General features: G+C 43.6%; 2 protein-coding genes across 5 annotated transcripts in view; one reads left to right on the top strand and one right to left on the bottom strand.

Moving 5' to 3' along the window:
- Positions 1 to 8,102, top strand: part of Map3k13 (mitogen-activated protein kinase kinase kinase 13) — a 166,421-nt gene extending 158,319 nt beyond the window's left edge. For all 4 annotated transcript variants that reach the window (XM_046462653.2, XM_046462654.2, XM_046462657.2 and 1 more), the window contains 3 exons: positions 101 to 171; positions 1,134 to 1,431; positions 2,636 to 8,102. In XM_046462653.2, coding sequence (XP_046318609.1) covers positions 101 to 171; positions 1,134 to 1,431; positions 2,636 to 2,737 — 471 coding nt within the window. In that variant the 3' untranslated portion in view covers positions 2,738 to 8,102. The remainder of the gene's footprint in view (positions 1 to 100; positions 172 to 1,133; positions 1,432 to 2,635) is intronic.
- A 465-nt stretch (positions 8,103 to 8,567) lies between these two features.
- On the bottom strand, positions 8,568 to 16,228 carry Tmem41a (transmembrane protein 41A). The gene is made up of 5 exons (XM_046462658.2): positions 16,028 to 16,228; positions 14,052 to 14,205; positions 12,707 to 12,868; positions 12,231 to 12,369; positions 8,568 to 10,516 (listed from the first exon to the last, which is right to left on the bottom strand). The coding sequence occupies exons 1-5, from the start codon at positions 16,144 to 16,146 to the stop codon at positions 10,299 to 10,301; spliced, it is 792 nt and encodes a 263-aa protein (XP_046318614.1). The 5' UTR covers positions 16,147 to 16,228; the 3' UTR covers positions 8,568 to 10,298.
- Between the last annotated feature and the right edge of the window lie 6,307 nt (positions 16,229 to 22,535).

The following is a 22,535-nucleotide window of genomic DNA, read 5'->3' as shown; positions in this document are numbered from 1 at the left end:
TGATAATAATGAAATTTTTTTTTACAGATGGTACAGGGTGTGGGGAAGAGAGAGAGAGATGCCAAAATAAATAAAAGCCTTTTCTTCTTATTCTCCTCAGAGTGGAGATGATTCCTCTGAAGAAGAAGAAGGAGAAGTAGATAGTGAAGTTGAATTTCCACGAAGACAGAGGTAAAACCAAACTGTCCATGATTGCTTTCAATGTAACGGAGTAAATCTTGAGTTTGTTGCATTTGGCTGTTCAACCCACAGGTCATTTTCTTTTTCTATTTCTTTTTTTTTTTTTTGTACCAGAAATAGAACCCAGGGGCACTTAACCACCAAGCCACATCCCCAGTACTTTTTAATATTTTATTTAGAGACAGGGCCCTACTGAGTTGCTTAGGGCCTTGCTAAGTTGCTGAGGCTGGTTTTGAAGTCCTTCTGCCTCAGACTCCTAAACTGCTGAGATTACAGACATGTGCCACCCTGCACGGCAACCACAGGTCACTCTTAACAGACACTTTATAGAGAAACTTGATCTCGCTGTGTTCATGTTCTTATGTTCTTCCATTGTCATATTTTGAAATTTCCCTGTACACAGTAGATCTTAGTTCATCAGAATTTATTTCATAGGAACTTCAAAATAAGGAATGTAAATGCAGATCCACCATTACAATAGAGAAGACAGTGGGAGGGATGGCCATACTCTTTGTGGGTACATTTATTGGTTCCTAGCGGACCTCCCTGAGTTAGTCTGCTCAGGCTGCTGTAATAAAACCACAGACTGGGTGGCTTAAACAACAGAAATTTATTTCTCACAATTCTGAGCTCTGGAAGTCTGGGATCAAGGTAACAGCTGATTGAGTTGCCAGTGAGGGCACTCTTCCAAGCTTGCAGACAGCCACATTCTTGCTGTGTCCTCAGAGGGCAAAGAGGGAAAGATGAGGAACGAGAATCTTGGGGAGACATAATTCAGTCCTTAGCACCTCTCTATTACTTTAAAATTAAATGGTACCCATCTTGATTTTTTAGTCTTCCTCAGGGATGGCAAAAATAAACTAGATTACCTCTCACCAAGACTGGCTGACAGATAAAGAAAAGGCAAGTAGCTGCCCCTGTGACGAAGTTCTTGTGCTTCTCCCTACTTCTAGGCCCCATCGCTGCATCAGCAGCTGCCAGTCCTATTCCACCTTTAGCTCTGAGAATTTCTCTGTGTCTGACGGAGAGGAGGGAAATACTAGCGACCACTCAAACAGTCCTGATGAGTTAGCTGATAAACTTGAAGACAGCCTGGCAGAGAAGCTGGACGACCTGCTGTCCCAGACTCCGGAGATCCCCATTGAGATATCCTCCCACTCAGATGGGCTCTCTGACAAGGAGTGTGCCGTGCGCCGCGTGAAGACGCAGATGTCTCTGGGCAAGCTGTGTGTGGAGGAGCGTGGCTATGAGGTAGGTGCCACTCCTTCCTCTCTCTTTCCCTCTTGGTTCCTTTGGGCCAGGATGTGCTCCAGCCCTTAGGGCCTTTACAGTTTCCATTTAGTATATAAAATATGACAGCTGCCTCCATGACGTGGAAGCACAAGATAACTGAGCTCCCAGAAGTGAGGCCAGTTTCCCCAAATGAGGCATAAACACTGAAATGCTCAGGAACCCTTCATTTCAAGATTTAACTAGGGGGGCTGGGGATGTGGCTCAAGCGGTGGCGCGCTTGTCTGGCATGCGTGCGGCCCGGGTTCGATCCTCAGCACCACATACCAACAAAGATGTTGTGTCCGCCGAAAACTAAAAAATAAATATTAAAAAAAAAAAAAAAAGATTTAACTAGAACCTCACCTCCTCTCCACGCCGTCTCCCAATCTGGTTAAGAAGCAGAACCTTCTCCCTCTGTGTTCCTAGTCTCCCCTGGAAGATGCTGTTGCAGCACATAAAATACTTTATTGCATGTCGTGTATTATGCAGCTGGAGAGACAGACTAGCATCATGTTTAAAAGGAGTAATAAAAATGGAGCAGAGGCTGGGGTTGTAGATCAGTGGTAGAGTGCTTGCCTCACATGTGGAAAACACTGGGTTTGATCCTCAGCACCACATAAAAAATATAAAATAAAAGTATTATGTCCATCTAAAACTAAAAAAAATGTTTTAAAAAAATGGAATAGTTCTCTTCACAGACAAAAAAGCAGGACAAGAGAGGGAGGCATCATACTGTCTAAAAGCAAATCCCAGACCTCCCACTTACTGTGTTACCATGGGCAAATCACTGAATCTCCGAAGGTCAATTTTTTTAATCTGTAAAGTGGGGATAATAATATCTATCTACCTTAACTACCTGTCATATCTATGAGGTATGATCTCTCTCAGAGATGTGGTGAGCATTACATGAATTAACAGATGTAAAGCACTTAATAATAGTGCCTGATAACACTATAGTAAATACCACTAAGTGGGAGGTGTGGAGGTCTATACCAATGGGCCTAGCTACCATCATTATCAACTTCATGTCTCTTTTCCCCATAAGCCCCAAGGACAGGACCTGGTCTCATTTATCTTTATATACCCTACCCTACACAGTACCTGTCATGGGGGAGATGTTCAATCTGGGCTCACTGAGGAATTGTAGAAATGAACTGAATTTTCTCTTGTCTTGGCTTTACAGAACCCTCTGCAGTTTGAAGAATCAGACTGTGACTCTTCAGATGGGGAGTGTTCTGACGCCACAGTTAGGACCAATAAACACTACAGCTCTGCTACCTGGTAATGAAGGAACACCCCTCCAGAAGAGCTCATGGCGTGCTGGTGTTTCAAATCCTCCACCCCCTAGACTCCTCCCTTTCTCTTCCTGCTTTTTGTCAGGGAAGAGAACTGCCCCATCTTTACCACCCCTAGAAATGAGCTGCAATAACAGGAACATGAGACTTGGCAAATCTCTGGAAAAAAATATCCAAATGAAATTAAGTCTCACTGAACATTTCAATCAAGAATGGCAGGGATCTATTTTATTGAATATTCTAGCTACTGTAACATTGATATTTATTTTTGTTGGACATTTTAACACTTTGTACTGTAAAGAGTGAACTATATATGATATATAGAGAGAGACACAATAATTTCTTGCAAAAAAAGAAAAAGAAAGAAGAGGACTTTAAGAGCAACATACTTGGGAATACTTGGGGCCAGGAGGTATTATTGCTGCTTCCACAGGGGACCAGGTCTTTTGGGCATAAGTGACTGAAGAGCCAGAGCAAGACATATTGAGCATTTTAGAACACAAAGAACAGCAAAAGAAAACACAATTCCAGGTAACTTGTGAACAGATCACATTAAGTTCAACCAGCTTGTCCAGGTGGGTGATGGAAATGACCAAGAGAAGTTCGGTGACCAGAGGTATTAAAGGCATGTGCTTCCTCTAGGAGGAGATAAACAAACAAAACTGAACATGGAAACTGACTTCATTTTTCAGACTTTAAGCAGCATTTGGTAGTGAGGCTTACAGATTGCATCACACCTTGTCCCTGGCAAATACTTCCCTTTTTAATGCTGTCATTGTTGTTATCTTGGCAAATGTATTACCTTGACCAATGTGTTGATCTTTCAGATTCAAGTGCCATTTTCCTATAGCTTTTTTCCTTTCTACTGTTGACCACTTCCTTTAGGAAAAAGGGAGGAGTTGCTGAGGAGACAAGGATGAGAGAGAAAGACCACCCACAGCAATGTTAGAAAAGCAAGTGTGAAATTTGTGAAAGCATGTTCTCAGGATGGTCAGTTCAGCTATATGGAGAAGATGGAACCACCATTCTAGAACAGGTGGTTTGTCTGCTAGAATCATATTGATTCAAATAGGAGAATAGAATTTGAAGGCAGCTAGGATGTGTGTGTGTGTGTGTGTGTGTGTGTGAGTATGTGTGTGTGTGTGTCTGTCTGTCCAGCATCCAATCCCAAACCATCCCCTTGTTTTGATTCATTAACCCAATCTGTGCTGGAAGCTTTAGTGACTGGCTGTCATTGTTAGAATAAAGGCAAAATAATCAACTTGCAAAAAGCAACCCTTTTCGAACCACAGTAGCATTTTTGTTAAATGCTACTTGTAAAATATGTTTTAGTTCACTCTAAATCAGTGCAGTTTTGATTAATTGGATTTGGAAATTCATGGAAAGAATTTCACAACTGATTCTGAGCAGGGAATTGGAAAGATTTTACTTTGTCAAAAGCTTGAGGTTTTTCCTATCTCCAGGGACATGGGTTCTAAAAAGCATCAAAAGGTACTTCATGGTGCCTGGCTTCAAGGAAAATTTTATCTAGAATTTTATATACAAATAGATGTTGACCTAATTCTTGTCTCTGTCTCTAAGAAAACATACACTTGCTCTAGACCCTCTGACAGTGTGTCCTGTTGGATGTTAGGAAAGACTTGCAAATACTAAACCATTTCCAATGCAAAAGAAAATGGTACCCTCCTCTGGGTGCCAGTGATTGCATCAGCCAAAAAGGAAAGGCAGGAGGGAATTTAGAGCAGTTCCTTTTGTTTGTTTGATCCCTCCATTTGTTTACACTTTATGTTGATAAATTGATTTAAAATTTAGTGTCTATAATTTGTAGTTCATCAGTAGGATGAAAGAAAATGTTTAACTTATACAGAGAGCAGTATTGTTTGCATTAAATTATTCCATTTTGTATAATTCTGTAGCTGGACTACATGAAAGATCTTAAGTTATGGCATTATTATCATTGTTATTTTATTTTATAATATTATCATTCTCATTTTCTGTCGACCAGAAGGTGCAGTTTATGATGTAGCACAATGATTGTGTTTATTGCTAACCATGAATCATTATGGATTTTATGATTTTAATGAAGGTATGAACATGGGACTGCCACTTAGGAGCTCCCTGGTAGTCACTGTAGTTGTGTCCCTAATTTTCTGTGTACAATGATCATCTGAAGATGCATGTTCTGCCCCAAAGTCCAATGGACACAGTGTGGTTTGACTCCATCACGAAAGCTCTCAGTGGGCAGATGATTAAGAGAGTGGACAAATTGTTCAAAACTGTAAACTTTCTCAAATTTCTTAAGAAATAAAATCATGGGACTGCATTAGAAGCAAAAAGAATTATTTAATCCCCCCAAGAAGAACAAACCTAGAGAGTTCATGGAACTCATGGATTAATTTCAAGAATTGACATTATGGTTTATAATCTCCTTCCTGCCAGAGCCCACAAAACCATCCTTCTCTCCTAAATGAGAGTAGCAGGAAGACTAAAAGAAGAATATATACATATATATTTCCTGGCCATGATGTCATCCCATCATGAATAAAGAAATTCAAGGAGGCCAAGTCACGTAGAGGATCATGGGACTTAGAAGAGTACCTTGAAAGATGCTATTTTCCATTCTCTGACTTCAGATTTCCCTGCACTTTGCATCTTTGTGGTTCATTGCTCCTTGGAATGCAGAATGCTACAACTGTGTCTTCTGTTCAATACAAAATACCCACACTTGTTCATTTAGGTTTATACCCACTTTTAGTGTCAACAGAGAAATATGAGGGTCAATTTTTGTCTTTAGATCTTTCAGTGATGGTCTTCCTAGAACGTCCACCCCTGATGCCTCATAATTTTGATCAATTTTTTGAATTCTCATCTTGGCTATCTGTCATACTAATGCCACCTTATCTTGATTTACTATTTTGAGCATGTTAGGGAAATAGATAGTCTTGAAACTTCAGCCATTTGTTAGTCAAGATTTTAATAAAGTCCACATTGAATAACTTTTGAGTAGAATTGACTACAGTTTTCAGAAAAGAATGGTGTCCTCAGTCAAGGTTAAAAGGGAGGGCTGGGGATGTAGTTCAGTAGTACAGGGCTTGCCTAGTGTGTGTGATGTACTGAATTCAATCCAGAAGAGTTGAATCAAGAGCTCAGGGAATCTAAGAGCTTATTCTTTGGGTCCTATCAGCCTGAGTAGTGCTTCAAGGAACCTCACAGGACTATGACTTCAGGCTTCCTCACAATTGAAAGTCTAAATCTCTTGGGTTCAACGTCTACATTCATTGAGCATTTGTGTTTGGCTCACTTCAAGATGAGTTTCAATTTATATTGCAGATGAGTATTTGGTTTTGATCTCCATTCTTTTTCTAGATCATGTCCTCAAATACAAATTTCTCTTAAAATTGGTTAGTAGAAGGACTTTGAAATTATAATGGATCTCTTACCACCACTCAAGTTTAGACCTGTTTGCAAGACTGTGGGGAGCTCCCACCCAGAAACATAAAGATGCTAGCTAGCTGTCATAAGTTGATTTGGTTTGGCCTACTTGAAGTTCAAATATTTTAAAACTTTAGTATCAACAAATTCATCCTTTTAGGATGAAGATCGTATATAGTAGGATTTAATAAGTACTGGACATTTACTCCAGGTCTCCTTGTGCTAAATTTTCTTCTAGCCTACCCTACGTAATAGATGTGATGGTTTGGGATTTCCCTGGTACTATCCTACCAGATTTAAATGCCCCGATCCATTGTGGAGCACTGGCATCCTGTATGTGAATGCTTCCTCATTAATGAGATGCTTTACTTTTTTTTTTTAATGCCTTTATATCTCAGTTTTTTCCTTAAAACATTCCTACTTGAACTTCCTAGAACTTAGTTCTCCAGAACAGAACAGAATATTTGGAATCCAAGGCATTCCTGTCCTACTGCTCAGTATATGTGGTATATCTTGTTTCCCCACTAAGCCAGAAACCAGAACCACCATATACCACCCTCTTCCATCTCTGTCCTAAACACTGAAGACCAGCATTACTTAAGGAGCACCATATTCTTTCCTACTGCATCTACTACTCCCAACACAGCACTTGGAGCAACAATTACCACTTGATTGGAATTGGTGAACAAAGGGAAATCTGTTGACTATCCCAGCTTTAAACTCATAATTACTTTCTGAAAGTGAGCTCTTGAGCTTTTTGAGCTCTTGAGTTTGCCCTGATGGAAGAACAGGATCACACCAGTGTTTTCCTTCTGGATCCCACACAAGGCTGGCAGGGGCATACCAAGACAGGGAAACGGCCACTTACCTCTACTCACTGCCCTTTTGGACCACACTTCCACTTGAACACTTACCATTTGCTGATGGATCAACCTCCAAATGTCTCCTCATCCAATCATCTAATTGTGTTGAATAAACATGTTCTTCCTTCACTGTCTATAAACAGGAAGTTAATGTTCTAAGTCCTGGTTACTTGCTTCCTCCCAAGATGCTGTGAGACTAACGTGACATTCTTTTCAAGACTTGTCTTGTACTGTCAGTATGAATTTAGTGCCTTTCCAGGCAGCAAGGTTTTTCTTTGCTGATTTCATAGAACAAATGCCACACCACCAATGTTACCCACTTTAGAGATTGGCCCATTAGAATCGTTAGTTTGCTTATTTGCATGTTACAACTGATACTGCAAATTGGAATGGATGAAGCTGCTAAGTGGAGGACCCTTGTGGAACCTGGAGTATTTCTCAGGGACAGGTGGCAGAAGAGGGGAGCTCTGAAATTGTAGCTCTGAGAAACAGGAAAAGGAACTGGATTAAGGCTTTGGTTAACTGTTATGTGGCCAAGGCATGATAGCAGGATTTTACACAAGCCAAGCGTCAAGCAGATGGCAAGGCCACTATCAGGAAGCTTCCAGCAGAATCACAGGCCTGCCCAGAGCCACTTCACAGCACTCAGGGGATCACTGGCTCCTGGCCTCAGGCTGCTGTCCAGTGACCATGGTCCTCCGATGGTTGCAAGCCAGAGGGAACCCCAGCCAGGACCTGCAAGCTTTTAGGAAAATGTCCCATCTTGACCATATCACCCCAGTGGCTCTCCATCTCCAGAGTGACCACATCCCAGACTCTGGAAGTAGGAAGATTCTCTTACAATAATTTGAGTTACTCTAATGTGGAGCAAATGAATCTTTTGTGGTAGATCTCAAAATGAACTCCTTCATCTGTCTCTCCTGCAGTCACCTGCACTGTTCATTCCCCTGCTCCTTGTGTTGTTTTCTGATGCTGGCCCCTCTTTGTATTGAACAGCAATGGAACGAGAATGACTATCAAAGCAAACAAATGCATGAAATTAAACAAAAAGTGTACTTCACTGTTTTCTGGTTCTTCCTTTTTAGAACGGTACTGTCTGTATCCTGTGAGCTGCCTTAACAAATGTGTCAGTATTTGTCAGAAATTCAGACAATAAAAGACTTTACATGAGTAGGTTTTCTGCAGCCAAGAAAAACAAATGATGGGGAAAGTTGGTTTCTGAGACCCTGGGGTTTCAGTCACAAGCACAAAAGGAGCCATCGTGTTTGTTAGACTCTCTTTTTGAGTTTTCTGTAAAAGCCTAGATGGGCACTCTGCTTCTTCCCTGTGCTACTCTGCTGCCCATCCTGCAGGTGCTTCTGTTACTAGTGACCCTACTATAACACGAGCAGAGAAAGGAAAACAGGAATCTGGAATCATTTTGGTGAGAGGCCTGGTGATAGTGGAACACTAAAACACCATTTGGGGTTTTACAATTTTCAGTCAATCGTGATTCCCACTGGTAAAGGCAGTTAAAAGCCACATGTACAAACAAAGATTTATGTCCATTTATTTATTACATAACATTTATATCCATTTATTTGGTAAACCACTTTACTTGTAAACAGATAAGGCACATTGTTGCAAAATCATGCAGGAAGGAGACAGATCTAAGGATCTGTAAAGGGGCAAAGAGCACACATTTGCAACAGTGTGGAGAACTCCCTGGCTCTTCCCTCCCTCTACTCCCAAACACAAACAAAAGCCACTGATTTCAAAGTCCAGATAGGCCTCCTCCTCACCCCAACTCTTGTTATCAAGGCTTTAAAACACACACACACACACACACACACACACAAGGGTTGGGGATTTAGCTCAGTGGCAGAGTGCTTGCCTAGCACACGCAAGGCCCTGGGTTCAGTCCTCAGCCCTGGGGGGAAAAAAGCTAAAAAAAAAAAAAAAAGCAAACATATTTTTAAAAATGAAATCTCTGCTGTGAAAAGACCATACCATGTCCCAAAACACTATTTTGGAACCCATTCTTCCTATGGAATGTAAGTATTCCAAAGAATTCATGTAGAACAAGAGGCTCAGATTAAAGCCTTGGCGAGATTCTTGGCCAATCCAAACAAACAAACAAAAACCCAATGGATGATGCTCAAGAGTAGCAGTTCTGATAAATTATGAGAATACAGGATTGCAGAGCTGGTCACTTTAGGTGCCAAGCACCATTTGTCCATAGAGGCAGTAATGTAGGTCCCTGCCAAGCCAATACTGCAGCTATAGGAAGCAATAACAACCTTAGGTAATTAAAATACAACACAACCAAGTAATAAGACTAACTTTTCTCTTTGAATTAAAAAATACTATTACTTATCAGTTTTTCTCAACAAATAACAAAAACATTCATAGGTATACTAGTGTACTGAATCCATTCTCCAGAAGGAGGTAGAAGGGATTCCCAACTGAAAGGACATATTAGATAATGTACAGATTGTCATTTCATTCAGGTGACTCAAGGGCCCTGCCCTGTCCAGAAGAGTAAGGATTTCCCTACTGTAGATCCATAACATAAAGTTTGTTCCATTCATATTTAATAATCTGTTTACAGTTAGCTTAATTGTCAGGACATATAACCATGAGGAGATTTGACATACATGGTTAACATCACTGTGTCTGAACACAGAGCATCACAGAAATCACTTTACACTTAAGCTACATGTGGAAGTCTTAGGCCGTTTCCCTTGGCTTATGGAAGAGGTAGATTAGCAGCAAAAAAAAAAAAAAAAAAGTACATAAGAAACATTTCAAGAGACTAACAGCAGGTGGAGAGTCATGTCAGCAATGTGGGTTCACAAGTCAGCAGTGATCCTAATAACATCCATGGAGATTTAACAGAAGAACACGTGTCACACACAGCCTATCATTTTGCAAGAGGTACTCTGGACAAGGACAACCAACTTCTCCCAAGGCAGCCCAGGAGTGGGCAAGAGGCAAACCCAACAAACCACCCTGAGTTCCTTTTTAATTAATAAAACAAGAGATGGGATTTTCTAGGAGGCCACCCATACCCAGTCCTGCCAACGCAAGGCCAGACCAAACTAGATACGATTCACCTTTTAAAGCTGAGTGCCCTTTGTGACAAGACACTGCACACAGATGAACAGTGTCCAGATTACCTGGTGAGGGTAATTAAAAATCAATGAGGACCTTCAAAGGACCACACCCAGTAACAAATCATCAAGAGTCCAAGGATGTGGCAAACAAAAAATCCAGATCACGTGTCTTTTCTATTTATATGATTAGTGTTGCTTGGCTCATTCAATTGCAGGTGTTTCTGGCTAAATTTTTTAATGAGAGTTCCAGGAACTAAGGCCACCAGAGCAATGGCCAACAGCTTAAAGACTGTTCCCCAGGAGAAGAGAGCATCCAGAGAGGTTAGGGTTGACAGGATGGAGCCTGTCTGCACACAGATGAAATTGTATGGGATCAAACCTGGAAAAAGAAAAGGGGAAAGAACCTGTTAACAGGAGAGTGAAAATGAAGAAAATAACATAGAATTCAGAACAGTGATACCAGCTTTTTGCCCAACCCCTGACCCCTAAACATATTCTCTCCTCTCCACCTTTCCATTCTTTTCCTTCCTTTCCTCACTTCCCATATACATGTCTTGTTCAGCAAAAGAACTTCTGATGGTCTACACAAATATACATAAATATGTGTGTATATAATTTACATATATAAAATCCATTTTATTTAATTTTTCCAAATTAAAATTTTATTAAATTTTTCCAAATTTTATATGTATAAATTACACACACACACATATTATACATAAACCATTTAGATAAACATTTTAAAATTGAAAAGACAAAATGAATGCAGAACAGTAAAATAAGGGAGCAAGTTAGCAAAAACAAGAATATGCATGAGGTTCACACATTTGCTAAAGGTAGACCCTGACTTTGGTCCTGAGCACCCTATAATCACAAAGAAGAGAGAAACACCATCATTATAAGATTTACAGTATAAGATTAAAAATACAAACAGGGCTGGGGGGTGTAGCTCAGTGGTAGAGTGCTTGCCTAGCATGCACAGGTCCCCATGTTCTAACCCCACCACTATAAACACACACACACAACAGTTTCTTAAAAGGAGTACTATTTTTCATATTCTCTAAGAAGTCATCAAAGCCACTAGATCCCAAAAGTCTGGCTGGTAGCTGGAAAGGCTGGTCACTTAAGCATCTTTTGGTCAAGTTAAAAACATTCTCAGGGCTGGGGATGTGGCTTGGTGGCCCAGTGGTAGAGCACATGCCTGGCATGCATGAAGCCCTGGGTTTTATCCCCAGCACTGAAAAAAACAAAACAAAACAAAAAAAACATCCTGAGCACCCCCCCACTCCCAGATATTCTAGTTACTTGGTTCTAGAGTACTGCCCAGGAACCTGTGTTTTAAGTCTCTCCTACCCCCACCCCTAAGCTTCTGACTGGTCTGGGACCCCTATAATCCATTCCCTCTCTATAGCAGAGGAAGTACATGGGAGATGATAGAACACTCAAGGTCATACAGTTGGGCAGGCAGGAACCCTGTCTCCAGAATCTTCCTAAGCCTCATTCTACCTAGGTAATTTCAAGCTGTTAACTGCCATTAGCTGAGGTACGGAGGCACTCTGTCTGAAAGCTGATATGACCAGACTTGGCTGTGGTTGATCTTGCTTCGATTTAAGATCTCACTTTCTCTCAGGCATTGCCTATTAATAGCAGCCACTCCACTACAGATTTGTTATGTTTGACCGAAAAGCCCTGAATGTCATTCCCTCCACACTGAATTTAGTTCCGAGATTTAAGAGAAGGTAATACTTGCTTTAGGCTTAAATAGGGTGGTTTACTTCTAGCATGGGGAAAGTAACAGTCACTGATCTTACAGGATGTTTGTGTTTTACCATTTCTAACACAGGTGATTCAAAGCCTACACTCTGAAAACACTGCTCTAGTCCCAGCCCTTTATCTGGCAGCCTGTTGAGGATGAGTAGCTCTAATGGAGGTCGTACAATTGTCAAACCAAGGGGAGACATCAGATGTCCTCTAATTCAGTAGATTGCCCCCATCTTCTTGGAGGTAAGCACGTGCCCATGTGGCAGGGGACCCAGGGAAGTTCCCCAACACAACATCTCTGAAGACTCCAACTTAATCCTCTAGCATCTTACCAATAAGAACTGAGAAGAAGAACTGCACAATAGGGATGTTCAGAATCGGGGCTGAGAGATTCAAGAACCAGTTTGGTGTCATAGGGAAAAGTCTCAAAAACAGTAAAAAGAAGAACAAGCTGTTTCTGTTCTCCTCCACCTGCAGCAAAGAGGACAAGACATTAGGAAGCAGAAAGGCATCTGGGCACTATTCTGGACACTTTACATATACTACTCCCAACTCTTTCCATAACCCTCTAGGGTAGAGACTGTTTTCCCCATTTTAAAATCAGAGGTGCCTAAGGATCAGAAAGCCTGGGAACTTGCCCAAAGCCACAGAAATTTGATCCCAGGTCTGTTATCCTGAAGACAACAGAATCCCTAAGTCCTCGGGAGGCAGGGCAAAGGAGAACTATGGGAGATCTCTGCTCCTCACTCCCCGTAGGCCATGAGGTGACTCTCAAGGAACCAATACTCGGATGTGCCCTACTCCTTACCTTCCTCTGCATCAGGGCCACTTTATCAGGGAAGTAAGAGACCACCAGCTGTTTGCCAAAAATACTGGAGAGCAGGTAGCAGCATGTGGCACCCACCGAGGTTAGTATACAGCATAGCACGAGTCCTAGCCATGGCCCAAACAAGGCACCGGCTAATACGTTCTGCAAAGAAAGCAAACCCTCAGCCATGAAAACATCTGGTAGCTATCATCCACATTATCATGGAGCCCTAGAGTCACAGGTTCCCTCCTCCTAGGAATCATACACCAACCTCAGTCTCTTTACCTTTAAAACAAGAACAAGGAGTAAAGCCTCAGAGGACAGAAGCCAATTAAAAGAGATAATGTGCGTATACAGCATCCAGTCTACTGCATAGACCTGAAATCAACTATAAGAGCTATAAGAAGGCAGAAATCATGAAATTCACAAAATATTTTTACTATTTCAAAGGATGAAACAAATCATGAGTGTTTCTTTGGTAAGACCCCACAAGCTATAATGTTGTTTCTTGGGGTTTTGCTGGATTATATCTAAGTAGTATGCTAGCACTGGGATTCTAGGTTGACCAAAGCTCTCACGACACTTAAAGAAGCCTTAGTTCCACAAAAATGGAAAAGTGAACCAAAACTTCCTAATGCAGTTTGGTTGGTAAAAATCATCTTGCTAAAGCATGGGATCCAAGATAGAAACCAAAAGAGGGCCTTAGCAGTGGGAAGGTGGGAACCTGCCGGGCACCTACCATGTTGAAGTGCTTGACTACATGTCTTATGTAATCCTCACTCCACCCCTGTGTCATACACTATCCTGACCACATTCTACAACTGTGGTCAAGATTATACCCAGTAGAGTGAGAACACATCCCTAGATCTGGGTATGGAGCCTTCACTGGCTCTCTACCTTAAACAGGGCTCAGCTCAACAGGGAAGACAATACAGGGGCAGCCCCAAAGAGTGAGCTCCTGACCTCAAGCACCAAATGCTTCCCTGCCTTTCTTTGAAATGTTTGCTTGCTTTTTTCCAGTTTTCAACCCCCAAAAAAGAAAAAACTGCTTAGTTGAGCAGAGTAGAGAAAAGGTGCTGGGGTAAGAGAGGGAGTTGAGCCTAGATCTGAGTTGAGCCTAGAGTAGAGAAAAGGTGCTGGGGTAAGAGAGGGAGGCAGGACAAAAAGAAGCTACAGGGTTTCCTGTTTGTCACTCAATCATTCAATAAGTGCTGAGAGCCACTGTGTGCCAGCCTCTCTAAACCCACTGTTTCATTTCATCCTCCAATAATTGTAGGGGATGCCAGAGAAATAGCAGCTTTTCCAGATAAGGAAAACAGAGTTGGAAGGAGGGCAGGACACTGACCAGGAAGCTGGAGCCAGGTATGGCAAAGCCCTGTTTGTAGAGGTAGGCGCTGCAGAAGAGCAGGAATACGTAGGCCTGGTGCTCCTTCCTGTACTCTCGAAGGACCTCAGAGAGCTCCCGAAGCTCTGCTAGGTCTGAGGGGAACCAGAGTGACCTGGGATTTGGAAAAGCAAATGAAAACATGAGTCCAGATCACCCTAATGCCTAAGAAAGTTACTTGTTGTGTCTTCTTTCCAAAGGAGGATTATAGCTGGGCATTGTGGCACATGCCTATAATCCAAGCTAATTGGGAGGCTGAGGCTGAGAGATCTCAAACTCAAGCCTAGTATGGGCAACACAGCAAGACCCCTTCTCAAAAACAAAACAAACAAAAAGTTTATAAACATCATCTGGTTTGCTGGGGACACATATATAACTTGGCCCAAGGTAAGAAGTCACCTGACAGAAATCAGCAGAGACAGACAGAAGAGCTCTGGTTGGGAAGCAAGAAACCTAGGTTGGTATACCTACCCTGCCTGGTCATGGGTCTGTTTCCTTATCAAAAAATGAAAAGTTGGTATTATTTAATCAGTAAATTTCCCTTAGCTCTCAGATTTTATAATGGATGAATTGACTAATTTTTGGTGCTGGGAATTAAAAACAGGGCTTCCTACATACTAAGCAGGTACTCTACCACTGACCTACACCCACAACCCCTTTATGATCTTAAGCACCAAGTGGATTCATTTCTAGGCAAGCACTAAACTTCTTAAATTGCCTTCCTTTCAAGGACATCCCTTCCCCAGCAAGACAAAAATAATTCAGACTTCACACTACTCCTGAGGTACTAGGTAAACTGACTTAAATCATTCACTAAAAAGCCAATTCAAGATTTTAGGAGAAGCAGACCTAACACCATAAACATAACTTTGTTGATATATGTCAGGCTTAAAGCCAACGCTCCCAAAGAGACTACTTTTTCACCCTGGTTAAAACTGGTGTCTAGTGCACTCTGAATATTGTCCAAAGGTCACAGTATAAAGGCTACCTTGTCTCTGCCATCTGAACAATCCTTGAATCCATCAGTGATCAATTATGAGTAACCCCTCCTAGTTCTCATGAGAATACTTCTCTTAGTATGTCTGACACCCACAAAAAAGCCTTCTCAGCTACAGAAAAAGAATACAGACAACAATTCTCTTAATATTCAAACATCAGTTAATTCCTTGATAATGTAATGCTGTGCCAGGCATCCTTCCATGCACTTTATAAATAGTATGAGCAGTGGCACACACAATGCCAGCTACTCAGAAGGTTGAGGCAGAAGATGGCAAACTAGAGGCTAGTGTGGGCGATTTAGAGAGACCTTGTCTCAAAACAAAAACAAAAAAATTAAAAGGGGCTAGAGATGTAGCTCAGTGGCAGAGCACTTTCCCAGCATCCCCAGTACCAAAAAAAAAGGTATGTAGCAATCCTGAAAACCGGTCGGGTAGGTATTGTTCTGCCTCCTCCTGACGAGTTGTCCACAAGAGAAGGAGAAAAGTGGAGACAACCAGGAACAGGACAGGCAGACCCGACATTATTTCGTGAATAATTCAAACTTGTCCACGCAACGTATCTCCCGAAGACCCAAGGGCTGATCCGCCCGAAGTGGAGCGGGGGTCGCAGGGGGGGACCTGAAGGCGGTCGAGAAGGGGCTGGGGATCCACACATGAGCGATGGTTGGCTGCAAACGGGCTCCTCGCTGAACAGGAGGCGGTGATACACGCGAGCAGAGGCTCCGCCCGGGTTAGGCGCCGGGTTTCCCTCAAAACCCAGCCCGGGCAGCCCTCAACACACAGGTCCCAAGCCGGCTCCGTCCACCAGCCTGTCGGAGGCCTAAGTCCCGCTCCCCGGTCCCGAAAATGAACTTCACATCCCGGTCCCCAACGCGCCCAGCCTCGGACCCGGCTCCCTTCCTCTGATGGGAATCCCGTCCCGCCGGCGCCTCCACGCACCTGCCTTCAGGCTCCTCGGGGGAGCCTGGTCTCGGCCCACCGGGCAGTCGCGTCGACAGCAAGTACAGGGCAAAGGTGCAGCCGGCAAAGACCAGGAGCAGGCCGAGCAGCGGGCGCATGTCGGCGCCGCACCCCGGCCAGCCGGGCCTCGCGACTGCTCGCTATACTGGTTGCGGCGGAAACTTGACAGCGCGCGGACTGAGCCCGCGGAGCGCCTTCGCGGACGGACCGGGGCGGGGTCCACGCCAAGCCCCGCCCCCCGTGCAGACCCCGCCTTCTCCTGGAAAACCTTCGCTCAGTGTGTGTGTGTGTGTGTGTGTGTGTGTGTGTGTGCTCTCATCTGTGGGTGTTCTACGTTTTTTGTTTTTTGGGGGGTTTTTTTGGTACTGGAAATTTAACCCAAGGGCGCGTTACCACTGAGCTGCACCCCCAGTTCTTTTAATTTTTTATTTTGAGAGGGCCTCGTTGATTTGCTGAGGCTGGCCTCGAATATGTGATGCTGTTGTCTCAGCCTCCCGAGTCTCTGGGATTACAGGCATGGGCCACCGCGCCTGGATCTTCTATGGTTATCCCTGTCCATTTCTTCATTTGTTCCGCAGGCACTGAGCACCCACAGCACAAATGTAGAACCGAAGCTCCAATCAAGTTCAGTGGGACAATAAGGGTGACCACAAAAGGCAAATCACAATGTTGCCTTTTACTCAGCGCCTACTATATTCCCATTAACCCTAATCCTCACAACCATACTGCAAAGTAGTTATTTTTGTCTGTATTTAACAAATGAAAAATCTGAGTCTTGGGGGTGGGGATGAAGTTCAGTGGTGCAGTGCTTGTCTTGCATGTGCAAGGCCCTGGGTTGGATTCCCAGCACAAAAAAAATAAAATAATTTTTTTTTAAAGCTGGAGGTGTTGGCGCTTGCCTGTAATCCCAGCGGCTCAGGATGCTGAGGCAGGAGTTTCACAAATTCAAAGCCAGCCTCCACAACTTAGCAAGGCCATAAGCAATTTATGAGCCCCTGTTTCAAAATTAAAAAATAAAATAAAGTAAAAAGAGCTGGGGATGTGGCTAAGCGCCCTGGGTTCAATCCCTGGTTTAAAAAAAAAAAAAAAAAAAAAACACTAAATCTCAGAAACATTAAATGACATCCCTCAAAAGAGAACCAAGATAAGAATCCAGGTCAACCTGGCTCCACAGCTAGTGGTCCTTCCACTGCATGGGTTCTGGTTTGAGTTTACCCTCAAGGATGAGCAAAAGCTCCACAAGCAGAAAAAGGAAAGACGGGGTGAGTCCAGCTTCAGTGAAGGCCAAAGTGTATGAAAAATTGGGGACAAATTAAAGAGCACTGGAAGGTAGGATGGGGAGTTGATTTTTTAGTATTGCAAATGGTAAAACACCAAGGGGGTGTTTGATGAGTCAGAATGAGTCAGGTCTGGTTTGGGGGTCATGTTGGCAGGTGAGTAGAATATGTAGGGTTAACAGCTGCAATTGTCCTGATGAGACAGGATATGGCATGAGCCAGGACCACAGGGTTAAAAGTGTATTATGCTCATTTTTTTAAAATATTTATTTTTTAATTGTAGTTGGAAACAATACTTTTATTTCACTTATTTATTTTTATGTGGTGCTAAGGATCGAACCCAGGGTCTTGCATGTGGGAGGTGAGCGCTCTACCACTGAGCCACAATCCCATCCCCATGACTCATTTTTAAGAAGGAAAAAGAGATTATATTTTATCTTCTCACAATATTAAAATATTTACAAATGAAATCATTTAGTGTCAGGTATTTTCATCAAAAAAATGAGATGGGTTTGGTGAGTAGAGTTTAGATAGAACAAGATTGGCTGTGAGTTGACTGTTGCTGAAGCTGAGTAATGGACACAGGGAGGCAGATTCTGTACCGGTTTCTCTGTTTCTGTATGTGTTTGAAGTTCTTCATTTAAGAAAATGGGAGATTTTCAGTTTCATCCCTCCATTTCAGCTGAACATGCACATGCATACCTCTGATAACATTCTTCTCTCTATCTGACAATTTCTGCCTAGCAAATTCTTACTCCTTTTTCCATACTCAAGACAGTAGCCACCCACCCTAAGAAAGCTTTCCTATTTCCTGCCATCATTCTTCCTCTGTGGCTAGGAATCCCTCAGAAATGCCTGCGCTCCTTTTGCAAACCCATGCTCCAGGTTCATCATCTTTCCCCCCAGGACACAGTGAACATTGTTATAACCGAGAGAATGTCATATATTTGAGGATCATATTAGCTTTCTCTTACTATAGGAAAACAACAGATATAAGAAACTTAAGAAGAACAGTCTAATTTGGGCTCACAGTTCTAGAGGGTTTAGTCCACTGTTGGTTGGTCTTGTTACTTTTAGGCCAATGGTGAGGCAGCTCATCCTGGCTGGGAGCTCATGGCTTAGCAAAACAATTCACCTCGAAGCTGGGAGGTGATAGAGAGGAAGAGGAAGGGGCTGGGGTCCCACTATCCTCTTTAAAGGTACATCCCCAAAAATCTGAAGACCTCCCACAAGGCCCTGACTCAAAGTTTCCACCACCTTCCAGTATTGCCTAGCCAAGGACTAACAGTTTAACACATGGGCTGTTGGGGGACACTTATCCAAACCATCTGTCTAGAGGAGATCATTGAGATCATGAGGGGAAGAGGGAAGGTCTCCTAGGGATTCCATGAGAAGAAAATGACTACAGGTGACATTCATTGAATATCTACTAAGTCTAGAGACCAAAGGCAGCATTTTATATGCATGAATTTACTTATTCCATATAACATGAAGCAGGGACTCTTAACTACCCCTCTTCATAGTCCAGAAAAACTGAAGCTTAGGAAGAGGGAAGCAAGTACGTCAAAGAAGCAGTGGAGGTCACACACCTTGCAAACACACTCCTCCCCGACCATGCATGCCCTTTTGAAAGAGAAGACTGAAACTAGAAACCTGGGAAGGAAACAGTGAAATCCACCAAAGAGAACAGATGACTCATTCAGGGATGTTGGAGAAACAGGAAACAAACAAACAAAAAAAAGTGGGGGCTGGGAATGTGGCTCAAGTGGTATTGCACTCGCCTAGCATGCATGAGGCACTGGGTTCGATTCTCAGCACCACATAAAAATAAAAATAAAGATATTATGTCCACCTAAAACTAAAAATAATAAATAAATTTTTTAAGTGTCCTGAGATCCCAAGAGAGATTTTCAGAAAAGGAACCATAGCTGTTAGGTGCAGGACAGGCTGAATAAGTTGTCTGCAGGGCATGCCAAACAAAGTTAGCTGCAGGATGACCTGGCTTCTCAAACCCTGTGTCTGGTTCTTTATCACCTGTTTGCTTCAAGCCCAAACGCCCAAACCCCCCTCAAGGCTGAGCGCTTCGTCCCCCGTGCTCAAGGCTGAACACTCAGCTCGCCGCTTAAGGCCGAACACTTAACCCCCTTGTGTGACAAACCCAGAGACCCTATTAGATTTGGGCTACAAAAACTCCCTCCTGCCGGGCCCCTCTCTCTTGCTCCCTCTCTCTCTTGCTCTCTCTCTCTTACTGTCTCTCTTGCTCTCTCTCTTGCTGTCTCTCTTGCTCTCTCTCTCTCTTGCTCTCTCTGTCTCTCTTACTCTCTCTCTCTCTCTCTCTCTCTCTCTCTCTTTCTTCTTTTTCTTCTTCTTCTTCTTCTTCTTCTTCTTCTTCTTCTTCTTCTTCTTCTTCTTCTTCTTCTTCTCTTTCTTTCTTTTCTCCTCTGTTGAACTGCTGCAATAAAGATCTCTTGGTCGCTCTGAGTGTTGTGGTCACTTTCCTTTCAATAGCCAGTGTCAAAGTCCTTGGATAAATCCAGTGAGAAAACCTGAATGTCATAGGACTTGGCCAACACAAGGTGAGAAGGACTTTGGCCAACTCTTCCAAGAGGTTCAGATCTACTTTCTATAGGCTCACTACCCAAGCATCTCCTTGCTACCCCTGACCTGCCCCACTGGGGTCCTAGGCTGATTCCTGCTTGGTGAAGAAGACCTGGCCTGGGCTCTCCAACACCAGCCACTTCCACCCTGGTCTCAGTCTCCTCCACACTCCTAGCCCCCGACCCAGCACCTGCAGCAGCTTCCTCTGAGCCACTCATCCACAGCACATGCCCAAGCAGCCCAACCAGGTCAACCACAACCCCCCACCAGGGCACATGTGGCCTGAGAAACTGGAGGAAAGCGGGAGGTTCAAGGGAGAGTGAAGAGCCAGGCACCCATCAGGGCTCTTGGTCAGTAGCACGCAGCCTTTCCTGGATTCATTGCCCAGAGCAGTTGAAAGGAGTAGCTCTGAACACCATGCGACTGTGCTCCTTACCCACCCCACACATAACTGAATGGAACAGGATGGACATCTTCCCCACCCCAAGGACCCTAGGGCAGTGTCCACTTCTTGGATTTTGGGATCACCTATACAGGGAGTGGTTGTTTGAGTCAGAATTTCTTTTGCTGTGACCAAAAGACCTGACAAGAATGATGTAGAGGAAGAAAAATTTATTTTGGTTCATGGTTTCAGAGGTCTCAGTCCATAGGTGGCCACCGTCATAGCTCTGGACCTGAAGTGGGTCCAGAGGACATCACAGGAAAGCAGCTCAGAACGTGGCAACAGGAAGGCGGAGGGGGGAGATCCACTCACTAGGGACAAAATATAAACCCCGAATGCAGGCCCCCAGTGACCTACCTCCTCCAGCCATTCCCCCCTCCTGCCTACAACTATCCCCCAGTTAATCCATTCGAGTGGAATAACACACTGATTAGGTTAAAACTCTCACAACACAATTTTCTCACCTCTAAATTTTCTTGTGTTGTCTTATCTAAACCATAACAGTAGCCAACCACCCAATGAAGCTGTCCTGTTAAAGAAGCTGAGCTCAATCGGAGAACTGGTGGGAGAACATTAGGGTTAACATGGGCCTACAACCTCTTGTTGCTGCAGGCTCCAGGGCCACCCCTCTCTTCCCTTTCCTGAGGTCTGATAGTCACCTCTTTCTAGGCATGTCAGCTTTCCATCACTATAATAAGATATCTGAGGCAATTAACTTATAAAGAAAAATGGGTTATTTTGACTCCTGCTTCTGGAGAAGCATCAGCATCAGATGGCCCCATTGCTTTGGGCCCCTGGCAGGGATGGCTCATCGTGGCAGGAGCATGTGGTAAAGCAAAACCACGTACATCATGAACCAGGAAACGAAGAGAGGACGAGGAAGCCTGGGATCCCACAATCCCCATCAAGCACCCACCCTCAACGACCTCAGGAGCTCCCTATAAGAGGTTCCCCTACCTCCCAGAGCACCACCCTGTGGACCAATCCTTTAAGGTCTTCAGAGGACATTCAACCTCCAAACCACAGCACTGGGATTCCTTGAGTGTCCCCCCGCTGCCCTCTCTCTCAATAATCTATAAAGTTTGGGTCAATGTGAGTGGATTCTGGCCCCTGGTCCCCAAAGCCTCTTTAGCTAAGATGGGGTTCTGCAGGAACGAGAGCCTGGAGTAGGGATCCAAGGTCACACGTTCCTAAGTTCAGGTCTTTGGAACTTGCAGAGTGAAATAAATTAATGTTTAAACCAGGTGGTTCTCTCCAATTCCTAAGCATGGAATCCATTCCATTCTGCTCAACAGGTGTTCATGGAGCGCTTACTCTGTGCCTGGACTGTGCTTGGTGCCAGGGAGGCAAAGACAGGCAGCAGGGGCTGTTGTGGGCTCACAGTATCCAGGGAGTTACAGTCACAGAGAAGTCACTGCATGGTATCATAAAAGCAGTGATGGAAGTGTGTATGAAGTCAGTGACAACTGGGGTGGCCAAGGGAGAGTCACAGTAAAGCCAAGGGAAGCCTAGGGACCAAGGCGTGGAGTCACCCAGTAACACCGTGTCCTGGAGGGTGTTAGCAGTAGTGCTGAAATGGGGGGTGGGGATCCCAGACTTCAGGACAGATGGGCTTGCTGAGAAATGGTGGTGGGGTCCCCTGGAAGAGGTGATTAGAAGTGAAAAAAGAGCTCACTTCTATTTTTTTTTCTGGGGAGCCTGGGAAATGGCCTCTAAAGACAATGGACCAAGATCATAGAAAAGTCTAAGACTAAACCATTTGACCCAGCTATCCCTCTTCTCTGTCTATACCCAAAGGACTTAAAAACAGCATACTGCAGGGACACAGCCAATAGCAGCACAATTCACAATAGCTAAACTGTGGAACCAACCTAGATGCCCTTCAATAGATGAATGGATAAATAAAATGTGGTATATATACCCAATGGAATATTACTCAGCAATAAAAGAGATTAAAGTCATGGCATTTGCAAGTAAATGGATGGAGTTAGAGAATATAATGCTAAGTGAAGTTAGCCAATCCCAAAAAACCAAATGCCGAATGTTTTCTCTGATATAAGGAGGCTGATTCATAGTGGGGTAGGGAGCAGGAGCATGGGAGGAATAGACAAACTCTAGATAGGACAGAGGAGTTGGAGGGGAAGGGAGGGGGCATAGAGTTTTAAATGAT

Source organism: Marmota monax, unplaced genomic scaffold (genome assembly GCF_021218885.2).
Source record: "Marmota monax isolate L192 unplaced genomic scaffold, Marmota_monax_Labrador192_F-V1.1 WCK01_AAM20220418_F8-fsc00100, whole genome shotgun sequence".
NCBI lineage: Eukaryota > Metazoa > Chordata > Mammalia > Rodentia > Sciuridae > Marmota > Marmota monax.
Note: the sequence above shows the minus strand (reverse complement) of the source record. Positions and strands in the feature narration are given on the sequence as shown.

Excerpts from the sequence above, each read along its gene's own strand:
- Tmem41a (XM_046462658.2), bottom strand. The coding sequence starts at position 16,146 with ATGCGCCCGCTGCTCGGCCTGCTCCTGGTCTTTGCCGGCTGCACCTTT. Across the intron at positions 12,869-14,051 it reads TACCTGGCTCCAGCTTCCTG|AACGTATTAGCCGGTGCCTT; the intron begins GTCAGTGTCCTG and ends CTTTCTTTGCAG. Across the intron at positions 12,370-12,706 it reads TGGCCCTGATGCAGAGGAAG|GTGGAGGAGAACAGAAACAG; the intron begins GTAAGGAGTAGG and ends TCTTTGCTGCAG.